General features: G+C 36.9%; 1 protein-coding gene across 1 annotated transcript in view; it reads left to right on the forward strand.

Annotated features, from left to right (window-relative positions):
* Positions 1-2,445: 2,445 nt before the first annotated feature.
* LOC139977163 (scavenger receptor cysteine-rich domain-containing protein DMBT1-like) overlaps positions 2,446-27,070 on the forward strand; it is a 75,355-nt gene continuing 50,730 nt past the window's right edge. The window contains exons 1-9 of the mRNA XM_071986340.1: positions 2,446-2,707; positions 8,409-8,726; positions 10,633-10,953; positions 12,590-12,928; positions 14,104-14,430; positions 15,301-15,705; positions 16,799-17,128; positions 18,781-19,110; positions 20,377-20,706. Of these exons, the coding sequence (XP_071842441.1) occupies positions 2,620-2,707; positions 8,409-8,726; positions 10,633-10,953; positions 12,590-12,928; positions 14,104-14,430; positions 15,301-15,705; positions 16,799-17,128; positions 18,781-19,110; positions 20,377-20,706 (2,788 nt within the window). The 5' untranslated portion in view covers positions 2,446-2,619. The remainder of the gene's footprint in view (positions 2,708-8,408; positions 8,727-10,632; positions 10,954-12,589; positions 12,929-14,103; positions 14,431-15,300; positions 15,706-16,798; positions 17,129-18,780; positions 19,111-20,376; positions 20,707-27,070) is intronic.

Here is a 27,070-nt window from a genome sequence, read left to right on the forward strand (position 1 = left end):
CATCACTTGTTTCTTGAAACTTTTTTAAACGCATTATAAATGTGTCATTTAAGGACACAAAACTCCATCCCCCCTATTTAGTTTTGTGTTGCATCTGAGGAAATGATGTTATTGTCAGTGTATTAGACTACATAGTCCAGTCACTTTATTTTATGAACCTGAACTACATAAATGGTCTTCTCTCAATAGTTACAAGTGTAATAGAAATACAACCTAAGCTGATAGTAGTGTTTCTTAACAGTGTACAACATATCATCATTAATTTTTGTGCCTAAAACTCATCTTTTAAATGTCCACAAAGTAATCTCTAATACTCTCGGAGTGTTTCCTTTATTCTTTTATATCCTTCTAAAGAACCCGAAACCAAGACGACCTAACTCAGATAGTGACGATTGATTCTATTCACCTCTTCTTTCTTCATCAACTTTGAAATAAAATTTATCATTGCAAGAAAATTGTGGAAACTTGAAATGCAATATTTGAGAAGCAATTTGAAAACTGTAATATTTTAAAAGCAAATTGAAAACTGCAATATTTTAAAAGCAAATTGAAATCTGCAATATCTGAAAAGCCATCATCATAAAATGAAAAGTGTTATTTATGAATAATATACATTCATTGTACAAATTGTCAAAGTTGTAAATAAATATCAAAGAGTATATATTCTTGTCTTGTGTGGTCAATTAGTGCTTTTGTGATTAATCTACGTAAAACCAAATGATACATTAATTCTTTGCTTATTAATCTTGGATCAGGAAGGATATTATTGGAAACACTCTTAACTGCTGAAGAGGCTGTTATTGGGGTGTCTGCTTTTATTGAAGATTGGTATTAACGCTTTTTAATGGTCTTATTCAATATACACTGGGGGAGGAGATTCATAACAGCAACTAGCAGCAACGTTTATCCAAAGATTGTTTGATTGGCCCTTTAATGGAAAAAATATTCTGCATGCTGAGCATTCCGTCAGAAACCCCCTCCCCCCCCCCCCGCTCCACTCCATTGCCTACTATGGTATAGCTGGTCATTTACAAGACCATAGAAAACTTAAGTTGAGGTTCTCTGCTGATCTGAAATCCTTCCTTTACAGTAACGTAAAATCGCTAGGAAAATCGATTATTTAAGAACTGTTTTGGTTTGTGCTGTATCGGAATGTTTGGAAATAATTTCGAATCATAAAGGCTTTATTGCAGCTCCAGTAACTTGCATTAACGTAAATTTCGTAAGTAAAACTTTTGATCAAAACAGTAAGAATTTAGATCCTTTGAAGGTTTTGGTTTATTCTATCATTATTATTTTTATTTTGCCAAGTGTCTAACAACCACCGTACTTGAAATAGCAACTGAGCATATTACGAAACGTATTTTGCTATTCTAACGCATCAACGCTGAGAAACTTTTAGAAATGGATGACGCTCTTCATATGTGTTTAAATCCTCAAGATTTTATAGTCCAGGGCGCCTCTAAAGGGCTTATATTTATATAGAGTGAAGCAAAATGAAACATTACTTGATCGTACCGAAATTCGGTAAAACACACGCATGTTTAGTTGGTTTCACTGAAAGGATCGCGAAGAAAAAAGATTGCAACAGCATTTATAGATGATCTTGCAAACGAATTTCCAAAAGTCCAAATAATCATAGCCTAATGTATAATTATATCAGTTAATGAATGATGGAAAACTGACTGGGAAATTTTGACAAATTAAAAAGAGTTACTGAAGAACGGGATTCGAACCAGTGACGTCTAGATTACAAGCCCAGCAGTCTACCTGCTGAGCTGTCAAGCCGTTAGTTGGCGGCGATTCCTATCGCAGCCATTTCTTGCTCATTTCCATTGTCTGCAATTTTATGACCCTTTGTAACGTTCGCAACAAGTTTTGTGTCAATATTTGAATTTTCTTTTAATCCTATTATACCAAAAATTCTGACAAGGTAGTAGGTCTTCACCGCAGGGCAAAAAATTATATAGCGATTCCTTGAAACTGTATTCAGCAGTGACACCAATAAAAAAGTTCATTAGAGAAATACTTGAAGCAAATGACTCGGCGGGCAACACCACTATGGTATACCCAACTTCATTTTCATTTATAACCTGCGGGTGAATGGTGGCTTTCATAACAAGGTATAAAGGCTAATTTAATTGGATTTCCTGAAGACCTTTATAACATCGGAAAGCTGCGGTGAGCTGATAGCATGGACCTTGTTTATTGTAATATCAAACACAAACTACCACAGACCATGTCATCACCACTGCGTAGCGTACGTTTTCTTTCATTCCTTCATCCGGCAATCAAAATGTGTCCTGTAGAACAGAGCCTTGCTACGCGGGCTAGGTTATAAAAACAAACACTGCCAGTTTACACCAGTTACTGGAAGAAGGTTTTTCCGAACAAACAACAAATTCATGGAAAAAGAGGAGAAATCTTGTCCGCTGATTGATTCCACGAGCTGCAGGTCTTGGATAATCTTCGTCAAAATACAACCCCGGGAAGCCACATCTTAGTTTCGTTCAATATTTTTTAATGGTTACGTAGGCCTGCTAAGGCGCACGGTAAGTTTGTGAATAATATAATGTTTTAAGAGAGAGAGAGTAAGACATTCGTTACTTTGGTATCAAGATGACGACACGATGGTTCCATTCGTCTTCGGCTGGGTTAGTAATCTTAGGATTCCTTCTCATCTGCATCTCAGCCTGTCTCGCACAAGGTAAGATAAGTTTTGTTGTATATAATATAGTCTTTAAACTTTTGAACGCAATGTGCACGACTGCCAACAGATAATTACCGTAAAATCTTATTAAAACGTCTTTGGACGAAATCGACATAACATGACAGACTGTTTAATCTCAAATTAAAACCCGGAACGCGAGGACACTGCGATACTGATTCTCACACATAGGCGTAGGAGGCGGGATGGGGGGGGGGCTGCCGCCCCCCAACCAATTGTTTTGGTGTAAATTCGGGCAACATGCTGAGAATTTTTCGGGCACCTACTGGAAGAAGAATAATTTGCAGTGTGTTTTTCATTTTTTTTCGGTGAAAATTCGGCAATATGCTGAGAATTTTTCGGGCATCTACTGAGAGAATAATACTTTGCAATGTGTTTTTCAATTTTTTGGTGAAAATTTGGGCAATATGCTGAGAATTTTTCGAGCACCTACTAAAAGGAGAATAATTTGCAATGTATTATTATTTTTTTTTTTCGCTGAAAATTCGGCAATATGCTGAGAATTTTTCGGGCACCTACTGGAAGAAGAATAATTTGCAGTGTGTTTTTCATTTTTTTTTTCGGTGAAAATTCGGCAATATGCTGAGAATTTTTCGGGTATCTACTGAGAGAATAATACTTTGCAATGTGTTTTTCAATTTTTTGGTGAAAATTTGGGCAATATGCTGAGAATTTTTTGAGCACCTACTAAAAGAAGAATAATTTGCAATGTATTTTTCAATTTTTTTGGTGAAAATTCGGGCAATACGCTGAGAAGTCAGAGGGGGGGGGGGGGGGCGGATGCCCCCTTGGCGGACTCAAATGGACTGCTGGCGCCCTTTTCAGCTTTTTACCACTTTTTACTTATTCGCGATTATTGACTTTTTTATTGCGCTCTCAAATACCTGTTGACATTTTTCACATTTTGTTGGTGCAATTCTCTGACAAATGGCGATTACACCTATTTATTCTTCGTTTATCTGCAAATTAGCAAGGCCTGGAAAGGGTCATTTCCGGCGATCTAGGGAGTATCTTTACTCAAAAACTTCTGTACGCTCCGCGCCAACCTATGGTGGCGCTCCGCTTAGATAGCGCCCCTACAGACCATTCTCTCCCACTGACCAATAGCCCTAGCTCCGCCACTGGCACCTACTGAAAGAAGAAGAATTTGCAATGTGATTTTTAATGTTTAAACTTATATTATTGTTAATATCATTATTGTTGTAAAAACTTCCCCAATAATTCTAACCAACATGGAAGGGTAATAACACGGAAAATGATTTTATGTCATTGGCATGCGATGTAATAACCGATGAATGCCTATATGATATGCACATTAACATGTGGAATTCGCGCGAAGCGGGCGAAAAATTCTGGTTATATTTTTCGGGCAAGTCGTTACAGCTCCCCCCCCCCCAAATCAAAAATCAAATGAGGCTCCTACGCCTATGTTCTCACAGAAAGGCCTTGTCACCGTGACCAAGTACATAATATAGGCCCGGTGAATGTATTGATATGTAGTCTTGTTAAGATCCTAGTATGTACAGCATAGTGTTCCTTTCTTTTTCACAAAGCAATTTTCCCGTATCTATTCGCTTTAGATTGATACTAGGGTCTTGCACATTTCTCCCAAGCTATCTTGTGTTTTACTTTGATTTTGGGAAATTTGCTTCAGAAAAGCGAAGAAGCCAATCAGCCAATTGCCAATTGGGCCCACTTCCCCCAAAATGTTTATTCAAGCCATGCCTCCCGCAGTGAACAATCACTTGGCCTTAGATTGGTTTGTACACTGCGAGACGGTCGCTATCTGCTGTGGAATAAATATGATCTCACATGACACGCAAATTTGTAACAATAATATGAATAAAGATTTAGGGTTTGTATAAGTTCACGCCCCTCTTTGAAGAAATGTCCAAGACGTTTGTATGGAACAGATGCTCGTAAAACACAGTGGGTGAGCACATTCGTTTTATGCAGGAACGGACTCTGAGGCATGTACAGATTGCACCCGAGAAAAAGAGTACTACAAACGACCTAGCCATGTATTATGTTGTGCAATGTATTGGGCAATGTGTTGGGCAATGTATTATGTTGTTTGCTTTTATGCTGTCTGTTATCATGTTATTGTCTCCTTTGATGTTGTTGTCTCGTTTAGTGTTGTTGTCTCCTTCAATGCTGTTGTCTTTTTGGTGTTGTTGTCTCCGTTGATGTTGTTGTCTCCATCAACGTTGTTGTTTACTTTGATGCTGTTGTCTCATTTGATGTTGTTGTCTCCTTTAAAACTGGCGTCGCTGTTCACTTTTATGACGTCAAAATACGTTTACAAATTCGAAGAATTTAGTGCTTCAGAACTAGATTTATAAAACAACATTGATGATTTTTCATGGTGGGGGGGGGGGGTCCCATTAACTTCACAACTAAATAGCTTACTGTATATAGGCATATACATCGGTGAGTGAGTGGAAGAAGGCACGAGCGGGGCGAAGCACTTCTGTTTAAGGGAGCTGTTTAAGGGAGCAGAGGCCAATGTTACTAGAAAACCTTTGCCTCTTCCCCTTTTCAAATAGTAGCCCCTGAGGAGCCGTAAATACCTAATTTCTGAGCATTTTTTCTCACGGGGCAGCGGGGGAGGGGGGTTGTGTGAGGAACTTGTGTGACCTGCTTGATACGTAAGAATTGGAAACACCATTGATCTATAGAGCTTATAATAGACAGACTTTCTATGTATATCCAGTAGGGACAATTTCCTAATTCTTATAAATCTCTAAACTGTACTCCAATATGATGCTTCAAAGCACAGCTGGTATTAATATATAGTACAAACAGTTCCTAAACTTGATCTGATGGAAATATGATGTTTAAACTGCTCTTACTGACGATAGGAGTACTCTGAAGCGGGACATGACACTACAGTATAGAAAAACTGTCACGGCTGGGTGATATGTGATAGAGCACCTCTATATTATAGATAAGTAAAGATCAAATCGTCACATCATATCAGCTGATCATGTTGAACCGCGCACACAAACTCACGCTTTAGCGACTAGGCCTTCGATGGTGATTGGCAATTTGGAACATGCTGGCAATCGTAGAGTTGCGTAGAAAACACTGAGACGTCTTGCAAACATGGATGCCTGTATTTGAACTCAGTAATCTACTATTTAAGTTCGACATGCCAACTCCCCAGGAGAAGAAACTAACTGCCATCCTCAAAATATTTTGAGAGTGACAAAAGAACTTTGCATATTGCTTTACAAACCGTAAGTATGTTTCCCCATTTCACCAATTAGAACTAACGATCGTACGTGGCTATACTGCTTGTTATGTTATGTTATGGAATTTGTTTCTAAGAAATTTGAAGAATTTTGGACAAAACAAATTGGAATAGAGAAGCATAATTTTAGGTTTGAACCTTGGAGAATCTAGTATAAATGGGCAGGGCAAATGTGTAATGATCGTTGGCTTAGACGATCAAATTTCCAAACTCAGCCTTTGAGTGTATATGTTCAGTGGACAAGTAATAATTGTTAACATAAAATTGAGATTCCATTGTACGGTAACGAAAAGCCTCAAGTTGGTATCATCACCGTCCAACAATTTGGATTTACTGTTCATCCATAGCATGATAGAACCACCAAAATGGACCATAAGCTAGTGTTATATCGATCAAACCTACACATTTTTTTCTACTGTGTACATATTGGTTATTGTTTGTTGCTATGCAATTTTTCAGCCAAATCAAATTCGCTGTTTGGACAAGTTAAACAAAAGACCTGGTTGTTGAAGGGACAACCAGAACAATCCCTAAAAAATTGTCCTGATAAACATATGGGAAATTTTCTTAAGAGATTTTAGACAGAAGCCAAAGATGTAGAAAAAGCTAAAACAATGGCCATGCAATTGTAACCTTTAATTTGCCTTATATTGGCCCTGAAAAAAATGAACGGCTTAGCAGGCAAAGTGGAGCATGTGTAGCATCAAAATGCATGGGTGAAGTTACTTCATTTGAAATTACTTCAACAAGATTGAAAGACTATAATTTGAGCTACCAAGTTTTGAAAGTCAATCATTTTGAAGTCATAGTCATATGCCAAGTCTCCCACATTGGATGGGAGATTCCTGCAATCAGCTACTGTCTCTTGCTCTCCCTTTGAGGCCCATAAAACTCATTCTGTCCCAGCAGCTAGAAATATGTTATCAGTGATTATTTTGCTCTCCTCTGAGATCTTGCTTAATGTAAATCTACCTTCGAGTGCTAAATAAATGTGTCAATTTGTCTGAGTTTGCTGCAACAATGAACAACTTCTGTATCCTCCCAAAATGCAATCAGAATGCACCATTTAATGTTCAAGTTTCAAAAATTTCCGGACAAGCATGCCCCGGACCCCCCTAGCAGGGCACTGAGCTGCGGCCTGTGCAAATCTCCCTCTCTCGGAAATCCAAAACTTGGCATCTCTGCATAGTGATTTCACAGGGCAAGTAATTTATCAGCTAAGATCAAGATTTGCTGGAAGATTGGAATAGAAGGTTTTTAATAGTTTGCTGGCCAAAAATGTCATGTAATAATTTGAATGGAATTCAAATATTACTCTGTAAAAGTGTAATACATTTACATTTTGAAACTGGCCTTTTCGGCAAATTGTGTCATTATTTAGACCATGTAAGGGATGCATAGTGACTATATATTCCAAATAAAGTGACTGCATGCATTTCATAGTGTGACAAGATTAATGTCATTAATGTTCCCTCAGGGCCCACTGGAATATTTATCTAATCAAAAACTTCATAATGACTGGAAATTGTTGAGGCGATCCTATATACCCATTTGGAAGGTAGAGTATATAAAAGCCCTCTGTTTGAAACGTTTTTAGCATTTTATGCTAAACGTTTGGCATTAATATTGAGAGATAATCCCTAAGGCAGTTGGTTGAATTTACAACAGAAACTCTTCAACTATTCATAAATGAACTCAAAATTTACTGTTAGCTTTTGCATTGCATCTCTCAAATGATCTTTGATGGGGATCGACTGTACCTAAAGAAGGTGGTTTACTTTAAACTAATAACAATATTTGATATACTGTAGCCTAGGTCTACAGTACAATACCCCGGCCCATATCTGATGTAGTTATAGACTTAGCTGTTACTGCGTACTTGCAACATAGATAAAGCCATAGCTGTTATCATCAATTATATAACAGAACACAAGCCCTCTCTGCGATGGTGCATTGGGAATAATAGCCTCTTTTAGCAAAAAAAAAAGTGTGGCCCGTAAGGCTGTAATGGTCTCTCAACACTCTTGCATTATGCTAGGATATCCAACCCAAGTTGTCTTCTTTCATCCTCCATTGTTATCCTCCATGTTATTGTTGGGCATCCCATCTTTCCCCTCAGCCATTGGGGTGTCCAGGTTAATGTAGTAATCCATAGTGGCCATCTCTATCCATTCCCATGCCCAATATATGCCATCTTCTCTTTTTTATTTCTTTAGATTTCGTGTAAAAGTAAGCGGACTTGACGTTTCGATCCTAACAGGATCTTTTTTCAGAGGATGAATGCCAAGTAACAGTAACTATAAGGCTTCATCAGTTTTGATCTGTGCACTTTCAGAGAGCTGTTTTATTACCGTGACTGACATGTTTAAAGTTACAGAGTTTGTCCGATCTTTAATTGTTAAACGTTCTAAGTACACATCTTTTCAGAAAACGGAGATATTCGTTTAGTGGATGGTGAAGAACAGACGGAAGGCCGTGTGGAGGTCTACCAGAGTGGAGTGTGGGGTACAGTATGTGATGATGGTTGGACAATCCAGGAAGCAGATGTGGTCTGCTACCAACTGGGGTTTGGACCAGCAGCTGCTTCTCTTACAAAGGCCCATTTTGGTAAAGGCACCGGTCCAGTTCTAATGGATGATTTACAATGTAGTGGCCAAGAAGAAAGATTGACAGATTGTGTCTTCCGTGGTGTTGGACATAACTGTGGTCATAATGAAGATGCTAGTGTGATCTGTACTAATGTCAGTAAGTATAACTTTTCTTTTATATCAGTAGTTGCCAAGTTAAATTGCAAAACTGATCTTGAGAGAGACCCCATATCTGCTTCCAGTGATTTTAGTCTGGGTCAAATTCCCTTTTCAAAATCGGTAATACCCGTATTGTAAACTAGCAATAAAATTTGACTGTTAGAGGTCAATAGTGGGATTCCTTTTGGCAAAGATTTAGGACAACCCATTACCACAAAATTGGTAAGACTGTAACTACTTGTACCAGCAATGAAAATGCTTGTGCACTCATTTGTATCTTTTCTCTTGGAAAATTGTAGAATTTATGTGGCCTCCCAAAGAAACTGCACATCATTTAGAACTCAATGGCAAGATTAGTTTCACTCAGGCCAGATCTGCAACAAATCAGCTACTCCAATCCTTTGCAAGTTGCACTTGTTGCCTGTTGAGTCTCACATCAATGCAAAATTCTACTCCTATCATTCAAATGCATCCATGCTCTTGCTCCCACCTGGGTACACTCCTGTTTGCAGACTGCTAGCTAGGTCTAAAGTTGTACATGCTCCCTCCTTCTGTAGCCACAAAGCTTTTTAGTGGTCATGCTTTTCTGTCTTCTCTGGAATCGCCCTCAGATAGAGAAGCTGAATCTGCATCTAGCTTTCTAGAATCTGTATCTAGTAATACATAAGACTCATCCATCATCAATATTATACTTTGTCGCTCTGTTTATTCTCTTTTCTTCAGCACGGCCAGACTGAAGTGTGTGTTACGCATTATAATAATGGTTTCTTATTATTATGGAAATGTTTTTCTTGTTTAGATTTGTTTATGAGTAGATCACTGATCTTATATGTAAGGGAATCTCTCTCCATCGCTTTACAACAAGTTTCTTATAGCAACAGTTGTATACTGAGTAGAATGAGAACCATAATGAGAATAGCATATTATTGAACATGATACAAAAGTTGTGTTATTCTAACATCTGTAAAAGGTAAAAAAAAATCAGTGGGTTGTGTTTTCTCATACTAAGGCTACTTGTACTTTAATTCATACTAAAGGTACTTCCATTGTAGTCATACTAAGGGTACTTCTACTTGTACTCATATGAAGGACACTTGTAGTTATACTAAGGTTACTTCTTCTTGTACTAATACTTCTCATACTAATGCTACTTGATACTCATACTCATACTAAGGGTACTTCTATGTACGTGCTCATACTACTTGTTTACTTTTACTTGTAGTATATACTCATGCTGAGGGTAATTTACGTGTACTCATACTCATACTAAGGATACTTCTACTTTTACTCGGCCTCATACTTAAGGTACTGATACTAGTACTCAATCGCATACTAAGTGTACTTTTACTTGTACTAAATCTCATACTAAAGGTGTTTCTACTTGTACTCAATCGCATACTAAGTGTACTTTTATTTGTAATTATACCAAGGGTACTTTTACTCAATCTCTCACTAAGGGTACTTCTACTTGTACTCATAGTAAGGATACTTCTACTTTTACTCAATCTCATACTAAAGGTACTTCTACTTGTACTCAATCGCATACTAAGTGTACTTCTACTTGTACGCAATATCATACTAAGGAGCTTCTACTGTACTCAATCGCATACTAAGTGTACTTTTACTTGTACTCATTCCAAGGGTACTTTTACTTTTACTCAATCTCTCACTAAGGGTACTTGTAGTTGTAAACGTACTAAGGGTGCTTTTGTTTATACTCATACTAATGGTACTTCTAATTGCAATCAAACCCATACTAAGGGATTTCTGCTCTCTCGGCACAGTTCGTGCTAGTACTCACAAATTGGGAACCAGCAACTAAAAAAAAAACTGTGATATATTAAGCTGCATGCTTATTCCTCTATTTCCTTCTCGAAGCTAACTTACTTGCTATTTTCTTCTAGGTGATGGAGAAATACGTCTTGTCGGTGGTGAAAGTCAGTATGAAGGTACTCTGGAGATATATCTTAATGGACAATGGGTCAGGGTCTGTATTCCTAGGTGGACCCCAGAGAATGCGAAGGTGGTTTGTCGACAGCTTGGTTATGAAAATGTGACCCAATATTTATCCTACAGTTTGTTTGGTCATGACGATTTACCAGTCTTGTTGTACAAAGTCTTATGCACCGGAGCAGAAGCTAGACTAAAGGACTGTCGTTACACTGTGGCTAGTAACTGCCACGCGGGCGCATCGGGCAGCGTTGGCCTAATTTGTGACACGCCAGGTACAACTCAACCATAAATTCAATTAAAGATCATCATCATTACTCCCAAACATGGTAGAGAATATTTATAAAAGAACGTTTGAAAGGTTAGCTTACTAAATTTGGGGGCAATACTTGTGAAAGTGTTATGAAGTTTGGGATTTAAAAACTGAACAATGGCTTGTAAACGCATGCAATATTTGCCTTCCAGCTTCATAACATTGTTTTGTTGTTGTTTTCCGTGTATGGATAAGGTTATTGTGAACAAGTTGTAATGCCATATATGGATTATAATCAAAACATTTCTGCTCTAGTTTTCTTTAAAGATCTATAAAGATTATACAACCTTGGGAATGAATTCATCTGTGTGATGGGATGTTATGATATGCCTCATGATCCGGTGACTTCAACATTAAACCGTGATTTCAATTGTGGAAATGGTTTTTGTTGCATCGGTTGGAAATAAGATCATGCATTGTGTATGAGTGACATTATAACCCAGCATACTTTATGTCCATATAAAATGAGTAAATCTGAAATGTTTTTTCTCAATTGTTATCAAATTCTCCCCAAATATTTCCCCTTTTTTTCAAAAAAGGCATATAATAATATAAATATCCTTATAAACTTGACAGACAAAGATTCTCACATGTTGTTTTCTGGATATGTCAAACCTTTCACACAAATAAGGAGCTTACATTTTTTTATACAGTATTTCGTGTTATTTTAACCTTTAATTTTGAAGCGTTCTGATTTTATGGAAAGGATTTGTTGATTCACTAGTACATGCTGTGTTTAAATTATGATCCATTCAAACAATTTTTTTTTAAATCTTGTTTTGACCTTTGATTGTGAAGTAATCTAACTTTACCGAAGGGATTGTTATTTGTTCAAACTCTCCATGAATTTTCTTTATTCATAATACGATGCATTCAAAGTTTCAGTAGAAAATTTCAGAAAAAAATGAGGACCAACAGCAGCATGTTTATCCCGCATGTGCGTGTGTGATATGCCACATGTTTGCTTGAAGCTTTCTTTGGATACAAAAGGAACAAACCTCAAATGTTTATCTCAAAACTGACATGTATAAATTGTATGAAAGTTTTCCAGGAAAGTTGGCGTTATTTCTCATTTACATGTCAAATGCAGGGCTACCTCTTGCCACTTTGGATAATTGTGTAGTTGATTAAAAACAGCCTTTTGAATTGTTTTGTGGCTATTCAATACTTAAACCCTGTAACAATGTGTGTAGCTCAATAACTTTACTTGTTAAATTTCACCTCCAAATTTTAACGTTTGCTTTTTGTTTTGAATTACTATCGACGTTGAAAAGTATCTTGGAGATAAAATGTTGAAATATGAATGAAATAGACAATTAATTATTAGCTAAACTTTGATTTGGTGAAGAATTAACTGATCATAAGAGGAATGGTTAGTGAACATATATAGGCTCAGAACATGAAGGGATTGTTGTTGTTATGACGCATCAACTCATAGTCATGGTTATGAAAGGTACTTGAATGTTTGTAAAGAGATATTTTTAACACCCAAGATAATCAATACAGAGGATGTTGTAGCTGTTTATCTACAAGGCAGGTTTTTGATAATTTGCTCTGAAATGTTACAAACACTGGCTTTATGCTGTTATATATTTCAGCTTCTGGAAGTGTGCGTTTATTGGGCGGTACAGGTCCTCATGAGGGTCGTGTGGAGGTGTTAGTAGATGATGAGTGGGGCGCAGTCTGTGACGATGAATGGGATCTGAATGATGCTCACGTTGTTTGCAGACAGCTCGGCTTTCCGGGCGCCCTCTCAGCCGTCAGTAAAGCTCACTTTGGGATGTCACAAGATCCAGTCAATCTTGACGACGTGGACTGTAATGGAGATGAAAGTAATCTACTTGAGTGTGTGCATACAGCTAGAGATAAAGAGAACTGTCACTTTAACGAGGGAGCTGGGGTGGTTTGCCAGGCGAAATCATCTTTTATCACTAAAGGTAGTACTAAAATCTTGAAGATTTATTCTTGTTTGATATCAAGCATCATCTCCTGCCAAACTGCTGTAAAATAAATTCTTAATAAAACGACCTCATGGCGACAGCAACCAATTTTCTTTTGCATAATTTCAGTCTTGTAAGTCATTGTCCGCAATTGAAATGCAACACTGCTGATGTGATATTAATACAGAATAACATAAGATAATGAAAATCTGCTCCAATCTCTCTTGAGCAATATAACATGTCTCTCAAAACATTACAAAAATTAGTGCAAGAGTAGACATATGCATCCGTATATAGTCAATCTTTTTTATTTTTCACATTATTACAAAGGATGGATAATGCTGTTATATCTACATTGAAATGTATGCTAATAAAATCATTATTGATTGGGAAAGTTTTTAATGTGAGGTATTTAAATATTAACTATTGACCCAGAGTCATCCATCTTTCAAATATATGTCATTTATGAAGGAATTGCTTTATGTTGCACGAATAAGATTTGCTTTTGATTCCACATCACATCAAGATGGAGAATGATATAAAGCAAATGTACGGAGAAATATAGCAAACTTCTCAATTTATCGTAAACTATTTTTGTAGTCTGATTTTCATATTATGATTCCAGAAGAACTGTTTTACCGTATTAAGCTAATTCGTTAAGTATAACTAAAAATATGTAATGCACTACAAATATAAACTGAGGATTTATTTGATAATGTAATGGAGCAAATTGCATAATAAACTATTTTCAAGGTATGAAGGTGATGTGAATAAAAGTTTAAAGGTCATGTACTGAATAATGGCAATATTTACTATGTTAAGATACTTCCCAAATCAGCCTATTCTGTTGTTCAAAAGATTGTATGAAAGTCCACACTATCAATAACCATAGCGTTGGTCATAAATACAATTCATGCTATGTGAGTTTAAGATGCTTGTTACATAACTGAGTTTTGAGCACTTTGTATCATGACAGAGTGCATTGTGAGATCTCTGTTTCATAACTGGTTTTCTTCTGTAGAGTCTGTTGATGGAAATGAGCCACTTGTAGGTAACCAACTATAAGGTGAGCGCTGTAACATACCAAGAAGAAATGTGTGTCCTACACCGCCCCCCCCCCTCCCAAACACTTCCGCTATCGCCCACAAAACAAACTAATTGTTGTTTTCCAGAGCCCATCGATGGAGATGTACGTCTGATGGAAGGTAACTCTACTTCTGGACGAGTTGAGGTTAATCTTAATGGCCAATGGGGGACTGTTTGTGATGATCTCTGGGATCTTACAGATGCTGAAGTTGTCTGTCTCCAGTTGGGGTTTGGAGGAGCATTGTCTGCCCCCAGATATGCTTTCTTTGGTTTGGGAACAGGTGAAATCCTGTTAGATAATGTGGAATGTCTTGGCAGTGAAGGTAACCTTCTTGAATGCAGCTATGAATCAAAAGCTAACTGCGGTCACCGAGAAGATGCAGGTGTTGTATGTTATGAGCTGACAGAAGAAGGTATGATTGTAAATTCAGTATTGGCATAGTCTGTTATGAAGACCTAGAATTGTTTCTTTTGGTTGGTAGAAATAGGAAGTTTAAATAAACTTTACAGAGCTTTCATGCATATCAATTATCTTATATTTGAATTCATTAAGTCCTTGATTCTGGTATAACTATTGCAAATAGCTGTGCTATGTAGTAAACAAATTATTGTGGGCACCAATTGTAATGAACTTCGTTGAATTCTACAACAAATAGTTGGTAAGTGAAAATATGCCGAAATTGAAAGACAGTCTAAAAAGTATGTAATAACAATCACTGTCATTGTAGCTAACCAAGTATAAGTAACAAAGTGCTGTAACATATGAAGATGGAAAGTGGGTCCTACACCACCCCTTCCCCAACACCTCCTCTAACACCCAAAACTTAAGTACTCCAATAATTGAGTTAATATCAGTTATCAGAAAATATTGAATATTTTTCTTTTATGTTGTTGAATCATGAACAATGATAGATGGATGGTTCAAGACAATTCGCAAGAGTCAAGTGTACTGCAACACCATTGATGTTCTATTCGGTGGAATATAATGGTCATTTCTAGTCAATTAAACAAAAAAAGCCAAAGCCTGGTATGAGTCTTAAAGCTCTTTACCTACTTTTCCATGTTGTCATTAATCTGGCTTTGAAGGGTTTTTCAAAATTTGTATCCTTTAAAATTATCAGATACTAATTTATTTATTACTTTAATATAAAGATAACTCATTTATCATTGACGTTAATAAAGAAAGAAAAATACAGCTTGTATGAAAAAAAAAATGATGTTACACATTTTTACACCTTTGGAAAAGTGTGCAGTCTTTAATAGCAAAATTGTTTATATTGCAGTTAATCCCACACAAGAGCCACCATCTGGAAACTGTGAGGAACTGGCATTTCCAATGTGTGCAGATATGCCCTACAGGCTCACCCAGTATCCAAACTCCTTTGGCCATCTGACACAGGCAGAGGCAAAGGAAGAAGCAAATTTAATATTTGCTCCAATAATACCACTTGGTTGCCCTGCAGCATTTTTCCAGGTCATGTGCTTACAGTTAGCTCCACCGTGTCCCAGCACAGGCATTTCTGGATATCCTTGTAGAGAATTGTGTGAAACTGGACTGAATGAATGTATCCAAAAATTGCAGTCGAATCTTAATCTGACTTTTGCTCCTGATATAGATTGTTCGTTACTCCCTTCATCGGACTCAGGTCTCTGTCTTACAGAGGATTTATTTAAATCCCCAATCGTAGGTGAGTTTGGGTCAACTATTCAATTGATAAAGGTCATCAGTTTTTGTTCCAAATTTTAGGATTCTCAAATTGTTAAACGTTTTCAAAGGCACCATCCTGGAGGTGCAGATCGTCCAAATTAATCCCCGATATTTATGTGTTTATATGTGACATTAAATTCCTTTAATAGTGAGCTTGGGTAAAGGGCTCTGAAGTAGCAGCATTTATCCTTGTTAAATTATGCTCATCGGTGACCAGTGTTTGACAGTTCAGTATATTGGACTACCCAAAACAACTGTTTTTCTGTTAGCTAATGTGGATTCATTCTTCCACATCAGAACAGAGGACGACATTGTGTAATAATTAGTTTTGGCCAATGTCATCCTCATCACCTTCTTACTTTGAAGCACAGCCAGCAAGAATGTTCCTTCTATGTCCCTTCTATGGATTGGGTCTTTGCTTGCTTGCTCAGACATGATTACATATCGTCACCAGCAATGTACTTGCTTTTGTAAATGAACAACATTCATTACAAAACGTTTATCCAGCTACTTGGAAATGGGGATAACTTCAGTCCCAGGAGAACTGATTTGTAAATCTATGTTTATGAAGCAAGGGTAGAGAAGAAATTATGTCATACTATGATTGACCTATTTTAAATGGTAGTTGAGAGACGACAGAGTATCTGAACCTTTTGATTTATGTGTTACATACTAGTGAAAGTAAAATGTTGCAAGTTTCAGATAATTGAGTGAATAATATCTGAATATATGTACATACATTGATGATCTCTAACATTCATCAAGAAGAAGTCTCTAAACATTTTCTGGGGATTCTCCATCTGTCAACTATATGTGATATAAACCTGAGCTTATTAAGGTATTACTTCAATAGTTTGTCTGTTTAAAGGGATGCTAAAACCTGCTGCGTAAACGAGCAGATTAAATTGAAAGATATTAAGATTATAATAAATGTTAGTGACTATATCTCCAAAGGTTTTGTGTTTACGAGTTAGTCTGTGTAAGTTACTAGCATATTAGTTCTTACATTAATGTAATTAGAAAGCAAAGACTATTGGTGTAGCAAATCTTCATTGGTCATTATTTCTCTACAGAGGAAGGTTCCATTCGTCTTGCTGGAGGGAATGAGACAGCTGGACGTGTTGAGATCTTCTTAAATGGAGAATGGGGCACTGTCTGTGATGATAGATGGGGCATTGAAGAAGCTCATGTAGTCTGCAGGCAGTTAGGCTTCGACCGTGCCCTAAATTATCTTGACAGTTCGGGATTTGGTCCGGGAACCGGAGAAATCCATCTAGATGATGTTGGATGCGGTGGCGAAGAAACTGAATTGTTGAGCTGTTCTTATAGTAGCATCGACGATTGTAATCATGGTGAAGATGCTGGTGTTAGCTGTCAATTCACTTTAAATGAACCTACGCCAGGTGTGTTTGTTTTTTCTTTCTTTATGGGGGCCTGATGGCCTAAATGTTATTGCATTATTTCAAAAATACAATCAAAACATGTTCCATTTTAGCAGCAGAGTATCGTTGGATGCCATTCTACCACCAGTTTTAATTAGCTAAGGATCTGTGTGTTAGACTACATAGTCCATATGTAAGGGATGTTCCACCCTTTGAGTTCGATTAGAGGTTATAATCCCTAAAGTGTCCCATTAGTATGAAGACAGATGAACACATAAAAAATAAGAAACGGTAGCTGGCTAAATATACTATAGAGTGAATTATATTCGAACATTAGATTTCAACAGGAACAGATTCACATATATCTGAAAATCCAATATGTTCAGCATAGAATATTAATATTGAATATTCATTCTAACATGTGTAGCAGAAGATCGATACTGTGGGGTCAAGTTTTAATTAAAAAGAAAAGAATGATTAACTTACAGTTTTGCTGCTTCCCGCTGGCCACTCTCCCAATCACACAAACACATGAATACGCAAACGAATCCTTGCACAATATAAACGGACAGAGGGTAAAATAAATGAAAGTCTAAATTACCCAAATTAGATTCACTGTTCTGTTCTGTAGGCACAGTCACGCTGGATAGAATCCCATGCTAGGTTTTCCCCAAAGTTCCAAACTCGATGTTCATCCAAAAGAACTTGAAAATGTAAGCAGTTCCACAGGTTATATATATAGTTGAGTAAAGTTAGTGTCCCTTTGAGAGAGCCGCCAATTAGAACAGTTGCAGGATCAGCTAGTTCTTTAAGTGGTAAACAGTGATAAATCTCCTAATATAACGACAAGGAGTGAATATAGTATTGGTGGGTTCCTTTCGTAGCAGTTCCTCCCCTAAAATTGTTTCTTTCCTCACCTATGCTTTATGGGAGGAGAGTAATGTTTTTAGGGGAGGAAACAAACAGGTCCGGAAACTGATGGCCCCTAACTGGAGAAAAGTAAACCTGCAGTATCTGGTGAAGATGAATAGAAGAAATGGAGGATGAATAGTTAATATGTGATAGATGAGGATTATAGGTTAGTGATGGTCCCCGTACAATGGACTGGGATGAGTTATTGCATGTTTGTGGTGAGGGTGACATTTCCTTTATGGATGGTGGCATCATGCAAGAGTTGGAGAGAGTTATTAGAAGTAAAGCTATTAGTGCTGTGAAAGGAATTTATGTGATCAATGAAAGGTGAGAGACTCGCCTCATCACTGGTCCAGATAAAGATACTCAGCAATATAATGCCACCAGATCAGAGGATGGCAGGATCCAGCAAGAACCATTATTCTTCAAGCCTAAAACTTATGACATATATTTAATATGAGCATGAGCTTATTCATGCATAACTATTAACAATTTGTCTGTTGAAAGGGATGCTACTACCTGCTGTGTTATAAAGCAGATACAATTTATAGATACTATGATTAAAATATAAACTACTCACTAAATCTACCAGGGTTTGGGTTAATGTGGAATGACTAGCAAATTATTCAGAAAAGAATTCCTAGATAAAAAGTTCTCACATTAAGCAACTTGGGTGATAGGTTTCATAACAAAGCAAAGATAGACTATTGGTGTAGAGACTATTGGTGTGGCAAATCTCGATTGTTCATTATTGTCTACAGAGGAAGGCTCCATTCGTCTTGCTGAAGGGAATGAGACAGCTGGACGTGTTGAGATCTTCCTAAATGGAGAATGGGGCACTGTCTGTGATGATGCATGGGGCATTGATGAAGCTAATGTAGTTTGCAATCAGTTAGGCTTCGTTCGAGCCCTTGAATTTCGTGGAGGTGCCGCATTTGGTGAGGGAACCGGAGAAATCCATCTGGATGATGTTCGATGCAGTGGCAAAGAAACTGAATTGTTGAGCTGTTATTATAATAGCATCGACAATTGTAATCATGGTGAAGATGCTGGTGTTAGCTGTCAATTCACTTCAAATGAACCTACACCAGGTTTGGGTTTTTTCATTCCTTCATGAGGGCTTGCTGGCCTTAATGTTAATGCATTGCTTAAACATTTCAACCAAAATATGTTACTTTAGGTTTATATTAACAACAGAGCATTTTTGGATGTCATTATAGCACCATTATTCGTTGACAAATGTGTAACACATTATAAGCATGTTATGTTGTGGTCATCAGTGATTATGTTTTCGTGTTTCATCTGAGGAACTGAGCTAATGAGTTATGGAACGACAGCTGTTTTAAGGGTAAGGGTAGGTCCTACTGTAAATTCCACGGGTATGGTAGCATTTCTACATTATCTTACCTTAAAATATATATAAAGTAATGTGTAATCCCCTCCCCTTACATCCCCCAGCTATGAAATTATTTCCAAAACTTAAGAAACACTTATCCATCTTATAACAATGAGCTGTCCACCCAGGCATAACTTAACAGCTCCCCTGAGGCTCTGGACTTTGTTAGTTTCCTGGCAAATGTTTGTTTCCTCACGTATGATTTAAGAGAGAAGAGTAATGTTTTTAGGGGAGGAAACTAACATTTTTAGGAGAAGAAACAAACGGGTCCGGGAATTAATTGCCCTCTATTTAATGAAAATTAAATCTGCAGTATCTGGTGAAGATGAATAGAAGAAATGGATAATGAAAGGTTAATATGTGAGAGATGAGGATTTAAAAGTTAGTGACGGTCCCCGTACAATGGATTGGAATGTTGTATTGGAATATATATGTAGGTGGTGATGGTGATGTTTTCTTTCCGGATAGTGAAATCAAGCAAGTGTTGGAGAGAAAAATCAGAAGTAAACTTAATTGTGCTGTGAAGGAGATAATGTGATCAATGAAGCATGAGAGACTCATCTCATTACTGGTCCAGACTAAGAAACTGTCATAAACATAATGCCACCAGATCGGAGAATGGCAGGGTACAGCAAGAACCATCATTCTTCAAGCCTAAAACTTATGACATATATTTAATATGAGCATGAGCTTATTCATTATAACTATTAATAATTTGTCTGCTGAAAGGGATGCTACTACCTGTTGTGTTATCAGGCAGATGAAATTTATATATACTATGATTAACAAACTATATATATTACTAACTAAATCTTTCAGAGTCTGGGTTGACGTATTGGAGTGGCATTCATCCAGAAAAAATTAAGTTCTTACGTTAAGCAAATTTGCTAATAGGTTTGCATTAGAAAGCAACGATAGACTATTATTGTAGCAAATCTTGATTGTTCATTATTTTCTACAGAGGAAGGCTCCATTCGTCTTGCTGGAGGGAATGAGACAGCTGGACGTGTTGAGATCTTCCTAAATGGAGAATGGGGCACTGTCTGTGATGATGCATGGGGCATTGATGAAGCTAATGTAGTTTGCAATCAGTTAGGCTTCGTTCGAGCCCTTGAATTTCGTGGAGGTGCCGCATTTGGTGAGGGAACCGGAGAAATCCATCTGGATGATGTTGGATGCAGTGGCAAAGAAACTGAATTGTTGAGCTGTTATTATAATAGCATCGACAATTGTAATCATTTTGAAGATGCTGGTGTCATCTGTCAACTTACTTCAATCGAACCTACGCCAGGTTTGGGTTTTTTCATTCCTTCGTGAGGGCCTACCGGCCTAAATGTTAATCCATTGTTTAAAAATTCAATCAAAACATTTTCCTTTAAGTTTAAATATTCACAACATAGTATCGTTTGATGCCATTTCAGCACTATTTTCCCTGGAAAATATGTAACATATTGTAAGCATGTCATTTTGATGTCATCAAATGAATTTGTTTTATCTTTGAGTTTTGTGTTACATCTGAGGAACTGACCGAATGATCTGTGTGTTAGACTTAGTAGTGCATTTACTCAAAAATGATAAACCACAGCTGTTGAAAGGTTAGTTTTTTTCAAAATTTAAAAGTGTTGTTGTTAACACCACCTGTGCAGATTGAAGTGGTTCGTAATGGTCTGAGTTTTATGAAAGTTAATTTTGTGCCTCAAATTATTCTTTAAGTTAGTTTTGTTTGTCAGTCAGCTATTATCAATTTCAGTGCAATATGTGTTGCACCGTTTTAATAAACTGAATACATAAGAGTGTTTTGGATATTTATTTGATGTCCTTTTACCAAATACTTCATACTGATGAGGTCACTGGATCAAAAAAACTCAACTGTGACCATTTAACAGATCACAACTGTGCACACAGTAAAGATTCAAGGGTTGTTTTGCTTCCCTCACACTACTGTAACTCCCACAGACATGGTTACCTTTCTTCTTTTGCTTACCTTAAATCATATAAAGTAATGTGTATCCCTGGCCCCCTCCCCTCCCCAGCACTTTGAAATTATTCCCAAAACATGGTGAAGATACAGGAGTGGTTTGTGGGTATGAAGTAGGTGAGTGCTGTTTATAGAGACTCACAAAATAAGGTGATCCTGGGACTACTCTATTAATAATTAGCGACCAGTAATGATTCCAAGTTGCCTTTATTTTGTGGGGGTGCGCAAGAGATGGGAGGGCGGGATAAGTGGATATTTATACTGGACGAAACACTGGTATATCTTGGTGAGGTGGACTAAACTGGGGCATTTGACGATCGTCCTTGAAATACTGAGAGGCTCCCTTTGAAACAAACAGGGCAGTCATCATCAATGTCATATCCCAGATTTTCTAACAAAAATACGTTCACCTTAGCTTAAGAGGAATTTCCGATTGTGGACAATAAATTCAATTCAATTCATACGCCCAAGGAGGGTCATTTTGGTTCGGTGCTACTTTCTGCCCTAGCCAAGCTGCTCCTCCATGCCAGCTGCCAAGGTTTCAGAGGTTTTAGCCCAGCACTGAGAGCTTTTAAGTGAAGTTTGTGCCAGTTACTAGAAGAAATTTAATATTGCTGACCATTTTTGGTATCTATGTTAGGAGTCTTGGAGTAGCATGGTCAAAAGTTGATGTCTTTAGCCCTATGTAAATTGCTTCTTTATTCTGTAAATTGGAGCTGTTTACTTTATTCATTGATTCGAATGCCTTTAAATTATGGAGAAATATCTTTTTAAACAACTGATACTCATCAGGTGTTGGTTTACTTTTTACCATTTGTTTTGGGAATTTGTTTGCAGTCTGCAACAACAGGTTTACAATGCCAAGGACAAATGTTATCCATGGGTGTGCAGTTGTTTATGTGAAGTTTAGTAAAATAGCAATTGATGTCTTTCAAAAGCTTTTCAAACCTTTTAGCTGAGCTATAACGATCGTGCAAATTCTGCAGAAATTCTGTTTCTTTTTGCCACTGTTTTAATGACTGCCAATTCGTCATTATTCATTCAATTTGGCTGAAATTTCATCAGTGGGTTGTGTGAGTTACTTTTACATACATGCAATCATATTGTATAAATTTGAAGGTCATGAGAGGTCATTTTCTGAAACGTAAAGCATGCTACTCCTGGAGCGTTTGTCCAAATCTGCTGAAATGTTTTGGAGATCATATTTGAAATGTGGTAAAACAAAATTGTCCAGGAAATTGTTTGGTTGTCTTGTGTGGGCTCAAAACAGGGCCTTGTGTATAGTTTTCGGTAATGATAAACACTAGGCCACAAATCATATGGAATGATTATGTTTTTCAATCCTTAAGTATTCTTGACCTATATGTGTTTTAATAGTAGCAAAATGTCTTACATCTACATTTTTCCTGTCCTTTTGTGAAATAATTCCACCCGTGGGAGACTGGATCAAGTTTGATGTCATTTTCTGTGAGAGGACTACTTAGCAGATTTGAAATCTAAACATTCCAACAATTTGTGTGTGGAATACGACATGTGAGAATGACCTATATCGTTGGAGCTGATTCCGATTTCTGCTCCTTAACGATTCTCTGTGGTACATCAATTTTAGACAAATGGCAGGTCATTCTATCAGTGGAATTGGGTACAGCTCAATTCATCCGTGATATCGACAACATTTTAGCAGATTTAGCAGAGGAATACATTTTTGTTCTATATATTATCGCATGAACGAAAACTACTAAGTGCATACACAGTTGGTTGTTTTTTTGCAATGGGGCATAATTTATTCCCAGTACATCGATCTAATGCATAAAATAAGTTCATGACAGTGTTTTGACTTTGAAGGAATTCAGCTTACTGTTATTGTAACAAACTATGTCCGCTAAGAAGGAGCAAAAGGCATGGAAACAATGAGATTGGAGGAAATGAAATGACAACATTATCCTGATATGTCTTTTTTACACAAATAAATGGATTAACTGCTCAGAAATATATAATATATCAATCAAAACAAATTCTCAAAAAGAAGCTTATTGAGATTTATTAAATATGGATAAAAGAATGAATTATTGTTGACATGTACGCGCGCAGAGGGGTTCCAGCATCATCATCATCATCAAGTTAGATTTAAAAGAGTATGAGATGTCTCGAAAACTAGAAAAGCTATTCAAATATTATTTCCACTCAAAGTGTATCTTTTTTCTTCAACTACACAAACCATGACTAAAAGTCTCATCCTTGTGACAATTAGAATGAGGTATTAATAAAATTTACATAAAATAGATACATATTACATATTGAATTACTGCTATGATCTGCTTGATATTTCAGATGAAGGCGAACTGCGACTGGCAGATGAAGGAGCCTATAACGAGGGTAGGCTATTAGTATAGCTCAATGGACAGTGGGGTACCGTATGTGATGACGGTTTCACAGAGGGAAATGGCAACATTGCCTGTAAGCAGCTTGGGTTTGATGGAGTGGTCTCATTTAGCGACAGCGGAGGGGGAGAAATATCTCTCCCCATCAACATGGACGATGTAGCATGTACCGGACGGGAGGAACGACTGATAGATTGCCCGCACACTACCACATCTAATTGCATACATAATGAAGATGTGAGGCTGGTCTGTTCTGCATTCAGTCTGCCATAAATTACCACATGACAGCTACATGGAGAGAAGTTTGGACAAAGGTGTTTTAACTTGTCTGGAAGTTTCTCCTTTTCTTTCTTTTTTAAGTAGTTGCCAAATAAGTATGGTATTAAAATGATACCACTTGAGCATAGTTTGTTGAAGAAGACTGAAATTTACCCAAATGCATTAAAATTCACAAGGAGACTTATATTTGGAATAGACATTTTATATGCTAACATCTTCATAAAGTTCGTAAAGCCACAAGGTAACTTAAGCCAAAACATTATAGCTCTGGTGAGTATTGCAGAGGACCTAAAATAACCATGAAACAAGTCACAGATATTTGAAGCTGTTGGGGTAAAGTCAAGATTCTGTCATCAAATTTGTTATTTACTGATTTGAGCCCAAGTGCACCATATTCATTGTCATTCTAATGATAATTGCAGTCTAGGACTCGGAAATTATCTTACTATCTTATAGTGTTTTCTTTGTTGCCTTGTAGGAGACCAAAGTATGAAATATGTTAACAAAAGTTCTAAAGCTCTGTAAGCAGTAACGTACGTTATATTGATCTGACATTCAGTGCATCTCATAGGCCATTCTTTGTATTTGTCTTTTTATTAAATCAAACTCACAGCTGAAGGATTTAACCTTTAAAGCTCTTCATTCTTCCAAAAAAGTATCACTACCATCATTCAGTATAACCATGTCAGGTTTATAACATGTATTTTGTTTTTTACTCTCATTCTTTGCAAGTAAAAACTAATTTGATATTTTGGTCACATATTTTTCAATATTTCTGTGCTTTTTTTTATAGCTTCTATAGGTTAAAGAGGTAGATTTTCTTGTGTCTTCTTGAAATGACTTTCATTCAGGCCACTTGGCTCTGGTAGTCAGAATACTTGGTTGTCACCGAAGGAAAGAAAAATGTGTGCAAGTAAATGTAGTTTGATATGAATATACTATAAAACATGTGATTACGTTTGTGTCTCATTATTTCGAACAGGGAAGGTTTATCAAAGAATGAATTAGAGCTTGCCTAAGTGCTGTGTAATGTTAAAGACTTACTATATTTTATCGAATTTTCTGTGGATCTGTTTATGTTGTTAACAAGTACTTTTTCATGACATCAATCTACCCTACCATGTGTTATTACAGGGATTTTACCTGTGCATGCTCCCTCCCTTTCCCTCCCCTCCTCAGAAGTACAATGTTTATCTTTCACTTTGTAACGCCTGTTCTGGCTACCCTGAAATATGACTGGCTCATTTTATCTTTTTTTACTGTGTAATATTACAATTTCAACTGGACAGCCTCCCAATTAGAAATAGAATTTCTACTTTTCATAGTTACTGTATTATGTCTGAGCTCAATCTTTCCTATAGTGTAATGGGCTTTCATTTGGGTTTTGTGTACGTGTGTGTGCGTGCATGTCTTGTGCTCTTGCAGCCAAAAAGTCAAATAATGGCTATTTTATCAGTAATATTTTAACATTCAGCAATTTGTATGTTCATCGGTGTTCCCTCCCCCACCTCAATATGACAAAAGTCAGATAATAGTGACCCATGCTCTAAATTTCAAGAAGCATCTTAGTGTCAATCTAAAGTAGGTATCCATACTGAGACTTTTAATTTGTGCAAATATTTATTAATCCACAACAGCTTGTAACACTTTGGAGGAAAGCGGATGCTCTGAGGAAGTACTTACAAAATGTTGTAGCAAATATTAGGGTGCTGCTGCAAATAAGGGTTGATGCTGATGACATTTGAAAGCATTTCAGCTCATGAACAAACGTAACTTTACTTTTCAACAATGTTTTTCAATACTTTGGAATAATTTGGAGGATCATAAATTCTCCAGGAGAGTTTTGAATTGAATCATGGTGCAATTTGCAGCCAGTAATGATAACCTACAGACATGCATCTATGCTATAATATAAGTAAATCAACAATAAGAAGTGTGACTGATAAGTTATAGCCCAAAGTTTTTAGGGGAGAAAAGTTTGTTGAGAACAGGATTTGAAGAAGAATAACAACAATAACAATCAAAAACATCATTAACTAATACACTTCTAAAACCTCCAACCCATTCTAATTCCTCTACCTCATCCCCAATCTCCCTCACGACCCCTTCCTCCCCACCCTCCCCCCTCAGAAGTTGCCTATTTTTCTGAAGTGTTAAAATAAAATATACTTTACCTTAGGCCTGAATTATCTCACTGCTGTTAGATACCTAACAGTAATGCAATCACATGCCTTGCGCAAAGGAGCCCCTACATCAATTCTGATCGTCAGACGGAGGACAATGGTTCAGTCGAGAAATTTTTGGCATTCAGCCAAGAAGGAATGTTTTCTTATGGGTAGGACCCTGAGACCTCCTTACACGAGAATCAGCATTCATTCCCAAAGGCAGCACTCCTCCTTCATAAACAATCGATTTGCCCCTGGCCCTTCCACAAAAGTTCATCCTTCTACCTAAATCAGTTGGGGAATAATTTATTATATCCCACCTTTGCCTTCACTCTAGGATAAGATAGAAATGAAATTTTTTGATAGTTACAAAATTACAAATCATATATGGGTCTGTTCACATTAAGGTGCCCAAATTGGTTGCCAAAGGTAGCAATTATCAAATTACAGTAAAAAATGTCTACTCTTAATAAATAACATTACTAGTATCTGCAATTTATGAATCAGAATCAACCAGACCTTAAACTATTTTGGAAATTATATTCTAGACGGTCAAAGAGTGTGACAATCCATAAATTGCCCAATATTGACAATATTGTATTTATTTTCTATATTAAGATGAAATGCTATTATCAGACGTGTATTTTCTGTGACTTTGATGATATAATTTAAAAATATTGGAGTATTGGTGAAAAAAAGTAAAGTTTCCTGAAATATAGTGAAACATGTTTCTCCTTAAAGGCATTGAAGACTCGCCCCAAACCGCGTGCCGAGCTCTGAAAAAGTTAACTTTCCGTTGCTTGCAAATGACGTTTTCTTCTTGTCACTACAAAATGCAGACATTAATGAAAC

The sequence above is a fragment of the Apostichopus japonicus genome, chromosome 2, assembly GCF_037975245.1.
Source record: "Apostichopus japonicus isolate 1M-3 chromosome 2, ASM3797524v1, whole genome shotgun sequence".
NCBI classification, from domain to species: domain Eukaryota; kingdom Metazoa; phylum Echinodermata; class Holothuroidea; order Aspidochirotida; family Stichopodidae; genus Apostichopus; species Apostichopus japonicus.